General features: G+C 38.6%; 1 protein-coding gene across 1 annotated transcript; it reads right to left on the bottom strand.

Annotated features, from left to right (window-relative positions):
- Positions 1–1851: 1851 nt before the first annotated feature.
- Positions 1852–2415, bottom strand: LOC110919289 (pollen-specific leucine-rich repeat extensin-like protein 1). Its single transcript, XM_022163561.1, has one exon. The coding sequence runs from the start codon at positions 2413–2415 to the stop codon at positions 1852–1854; it is 564 nt and encodes a 187-aa protein (XP_022019253.1).
- Between the last annotated feature and the right edge of the window lie 2621 nt (positions 2416–5036).

Here is a 5036-nt window from a genome sequence, read left to right as displayed (position 1 = left end):
ATTACCAGCTCGATACGTAATGACAGCCTCAGTCGAGATGCAACTGTATACCCAGCCCAAAAAGCCTTTATAGAAATCCTGCTCCATCTTTGGCACTGGTATATTTTTCATCGTCTTCGGCTTTTTAACACTAAGAATAATCTCTTCGACTCCTGTCACTGGATCCACCCTTGTAACTCTTTTCAGGTAATGCGGCTTCCAGTGTCGAAAATCTTTCAACGATTCAAACTTTATGTATCCCCACATTGCGACATCATTCTTGCGTACTGGATACCCTAAAGTTCTTACTTTCGACAGTTCCTCAACATCCCACCATGGTAAAGACATTATATCAAAATAGACGTTCAAAGTACTGCACTCCAAACTCCCTTCTGATCGCATATGCATTAACATGAGGCAGGAAACCCCAGCTAATGATGTCACCAAGTGAAATGCTTCGATCCCTCTGATAATACTTCAACGGCCTTTTGAATTTTCTCTCGTGACTATCTTTAAACCACTTCTGTCGTTCTTCTTTTTGCATATCTTTTGGAGTACCATCGAAATTTTTATCTTTTAAGATTTCAGCCACTTTCCTTCTCAACTCATCTCTATTCTCTTCAGTAAAGAACTCCATCAGTGTAGGATACTGAGAAGTATCTTCACTTACACTCTCATCATCTATGCAATCCTCAACCTCAACCCTGTCGTATATATCAGCATCCTCTACATACTTATACTCGTATTCTGGTTGGTAGTTGATGTCGAATGCATTTAATTCCTCTTCAAAATCAAACTTGAAGTCAGGATCCACCATACGTGTCGTTTCTTTAATCTTTTCCAATGTATACGTATGAAAGTGTTCACCTTCTTCCCTATCAGTTTCCAATCTCAAAACTAAGTTTTCAACATGTTCAACATTTAGAGCATCACCATGCTCCCCCTTTCCTTCAGCTCCCCCTGTCTCTTCATTCACAGTATCGTTCAGAAAATCATCAACAGTCCTTTCACTTGACTGTTCAGTCACTTTAATTCCCATACCACCTTGAGCATCATCATCGTCATTATCAGAACCATGACTGCTAGCCGAAAAGACTTTTTCATCATCATCATCTTCCACATCATCACCCTCTTCATCGTCATCCTCCTCATCATCTTCCTCATCGTCATTAGTAGCAAGATATTCTAGAGTTACAGGTTCTTCAAAAATTGCTGATACGGAAGATATAGGAACTGGATTTTCAATTACTAAGGATGGAACAATTGATCTCTCAACAGCTGCCACACTGCTTTCAGCACCCTTTCCCTTATCTTTCATCTGTTCATCAATCTCGGCTTGGCATTTTGCCCTAAGCTCTTCAACTTGTATCTCTTCGAATCTTTGTTCAATCAACGTTCCGAGCATATTCTCCACTACTTTATTCAACATGTAGAACTCGTGCTCTTTTAATGCCTTCGCAGTCTCAAGCTCTTTGTTTTTCATCTCGAAATATTTGTTCTGTTCATCTCTGCGAGCCTTTTCTTCTTCAAGTTCAGCCACTCGCACCTTCAGGAAATCAATCTCAGTCTGATCCGTATCAATCTTCTTCAATAATGCTTTATTGTCAGACTCTAATTTCTTCACGCGCATTTCGAGAATCTTTTCACGTTCAGCAACTTTCTTGCTTTCTGCTGCTACTATTTTGTTTTCATTCAACACATCATCCATCTTCTTTTCTAACTTCTTTACTTGTTCATCATTTGCAAAACCAAAATCTCCAATATCTTCAAGATTATCCGGAGACCTTTGTGGCCAGAAGAACCAGGAGTTAGTTGAATTTGAGTGAGTGGTGGTGTTTGAAATATTTCTTGAGATGTGAATAAGGTTTGTTGTTATGGTGGTGAAAGATGTAGAGGTGAAAGATGTAATGGTGATGGTTGTCTGGGTGGAGTTGGTTGTTTTGGAGGTGAAGGTTGTTGTGGAGGTGTTTGTTGTCGTGGAGGTGTTTGATGTGGTGGTGATTCTATTGGTGTAGGTTCGGGCGGTGGTGTTGATTGTTTACTGGATTCTTTGGCTGGCTTCTTCTTCAAAACAATCTTGGGCTTTGTAATCTTTGTAGTAACTTTCTTTATTTTTGGAGATACAATTCTTTTCTTTGCACCTGCTTTCTTTTTGCCGCTTGAAGGTGATTGTGATTCAGAAACGTGCTCAGGAGATGGAATGTATGCAGCATCATCTTTCTCCTGTCTCTTCCTTTTTCTCAATTGTTTCTCTTTCTCTGTAGCTTCTTGAATTCTCTTTAGACGTTCAGACTCATCTATTTCATCATCAGAAGAACTCGAAGAGCTTGTTGTACTTTTATTGACATCATCACCTTCAACATCATCAAGAACCTTCTCTTTCTCAGCTTCCACATTAGCTGCTTGCTCAGACACAAAATCATCAACATTTAGCATCACTTGATCAATATCAGCATATGGATCTTCTTCAACATTTGCAGCCGGCTCCTCAACCTCAGGCTCATCAACCAATAACGTCTTTGCCACTTTCTTTTGCTTTTTCTTTGGCTATGACGATGATCCCTCACCCTCCTGTGATTTAGGGGTGGCCTTTTTGCCTCTCCTCCTCGTTTCTTTGACAAACCAGTCATTTCGGGTGGTTTTGAACTCCTCAAGAGTTTTTAGCTCATCAACATAAGCTGCTTCCTTCATTTCTTCTTCATTTCTCCAGTTTTGATGATCGACTGGATCAGGATCAACATAAATCGCATCCTTTATAAATCCGAAGAATTCAGCAACTATCTTTGGTTCTGGATGGTTTGGGTGATATCTTGCAAGCTGCTTGAGAGAATCGTTGCTCATGTGTGACTGCACTAACAAATCATTCTTCAAATCATGTTCAATCTCTGGATATGCATGATCGATCAACATCTGCACGAATCTTGGATAAGTCCAAGTCCGGCTCTTCGTTGTAATGTTCTCGGCCATGTAGTGAAAAACAATATGCGAGAAATTATACTTTTTGTTCAAAACCAATGCAGTGACCATGTTCATCTGATAGTCACGCATGGTATCGTACCCTCCTTTTGTATGACTGGGTGACATTAATACACAATGGACAATAAACTTGTAGGGTTTCTGAAATTTTGACTTCAAATAATTTCCAACGTTTAATGCACCCACATATCTCATCCTGAGCATACAACCCTTTACCATCCGTTCGGGAAACTTTATTGGCGAATCTGCATCGTCTGGAAAATTCACCACCTCACGAATGAGTGCCTCAGTAACAACAATTTCCTTCTTTTCATTATGCACTTTCACAATTGAATGAATTGCTTTGTTTGCTTCATCATACTTTGAATGCTTCCAGAAACGTTTAATATGTGACTTGTACAATGGACGTTGATCAGTCAAAGCTTTTTGAATTGGTACTCGACTCATGAATTCCAGAATGCTGCTGAACTTTGCCAATTCTGAATTCTTTTGCACATCTAAATCACAACTGCTGTTGTGAAGTGGATCAAAAATTACACTTGAACCCTGCAAATCATTAAAACACAACAATGAGTCAACACTTAGAAAAATTTCAACACTAAGTACCTTCAAGCGAAATCACAAGTAATGACAAAGCATTACAAGCGAAATCACCTAAAGTATTTAGAGCAAAATCACATGACACTTAGAAGCGGAATCAGAAACAGACACATAGAAGCGAAATCAGATGTTACTCATAGGAGCGGAATCAAAATAGTCATATAGAAGCGGAATCACAAAAACTCATTTGGGGCGGAATCATAACATGTATTTTGGAGCGGAATTAGATGTAACATTATGAGCGAAATCACCTAGCACTTTCAATTTGGGGCGGAATTACAAACAAACATTCCAAACCTGTTAGATGATGAAATTGAACTTGTGGGTTTGTTAATCTGTTAAATCTGACCATAAGGGTATGTTCTTATTTCATTTTTACCCTCTCAAACATCCTAGATCTAAGACTGAACAACCTGTGTATCGACAATCATCAACAAACCCTAGATCTGTCACAATTAAACACTTACACATGATTTACATAACAAACCGACAACATATGTTTGATTTCATGTTTAGATTTAACAGATAAAGCTCTATGTTTTGTTTATCAACAACCACCGACAGTTCAAATAACACATGATTTCGATCTAATTAGGCTTTAATCCTACCTTGCCCATGCTACTAGTTGAGCAGACCAACTAATAACAACAAATCAAAAGAAAAACGGGCAGCAATTCGGTAGAAAAACGATGAAACAGGGGTTTCGCTCTTGATCGCCGGAGAGAAAACCAGTTGGGACGAAATCAGGAAAATGACTCTGGAGCGGAATCAAGTGACCTTTTATAGGTGATCTGATTCCGCTCGAAATGGCCATAAACTTCTCTCGAGCGAAATCACTTGAAATTACAAGCGGAATCAGAAATTGAAGCAGCTAGGAGCGAAATCACTTTTTCATGTAATTAGGAGCGAAATTAGAACATGTTTTTCAAACTTGTTGAATTTTTAACTTTTTCGATTGTTCACCGACACACCCAGTTAACCAAGTCCAAGTTAATGACCTTGGTCAACTGTTCAGCCCGCCAAGTTCAAATTAATGACCTTGGTTGACCAGATTATGAAATATGTTGTCTTTTCGATCAGAAAATAGTTCAAATTAATGAACTTTCGAACTTTTTGAACCTTCAAACACTATTTCAATCAATCAAACATGTACCAATCACAGTTTAGTATCTCCTGCTTACCAAACCCTCATCAAACAGACATGATCTGCACAAGGCTTTGATCGTCTGATTCCCAACGTCGGTTGTCGAAAATAAGATGAACAAATAAAATCTTTTTGGATTTTTTAACAGGATAAACTGAAATATGTACACACAATCTTTTTGTGAGCGTGTTAGGGGATCATATTAGCATTTGACAAGACACAAGCACCGTGAAACTACTATTTCATACCAAGCCTTAAACAATTCATGTAGATTGCCGATATACTGATCCACTTAAATTTTCACAGAACTTTCAATCTGTTTGGGATACGGAATTAA

This window comes from Helianthus annuus, chromosome 16, assembly GCF_002127325.2.
Source record: "Helianthus annuus cultivar XRQ/B chromosome 16, HanXRQr2.0-SUNRISE, whole genome shotgun sequence".
NCBI classification, from domain to species: domain Eukaryota; kingdom Viridiplantae; phylum Streptophyta; class Magnoliopsida; order Asterales; family Asteraceae; genus Helianthus; species Helianthus annuus.
Note: the sequence above shows the minus strand (reverse complement) of the source record. Positions and strands in the feature narration are given on the sequence as shown.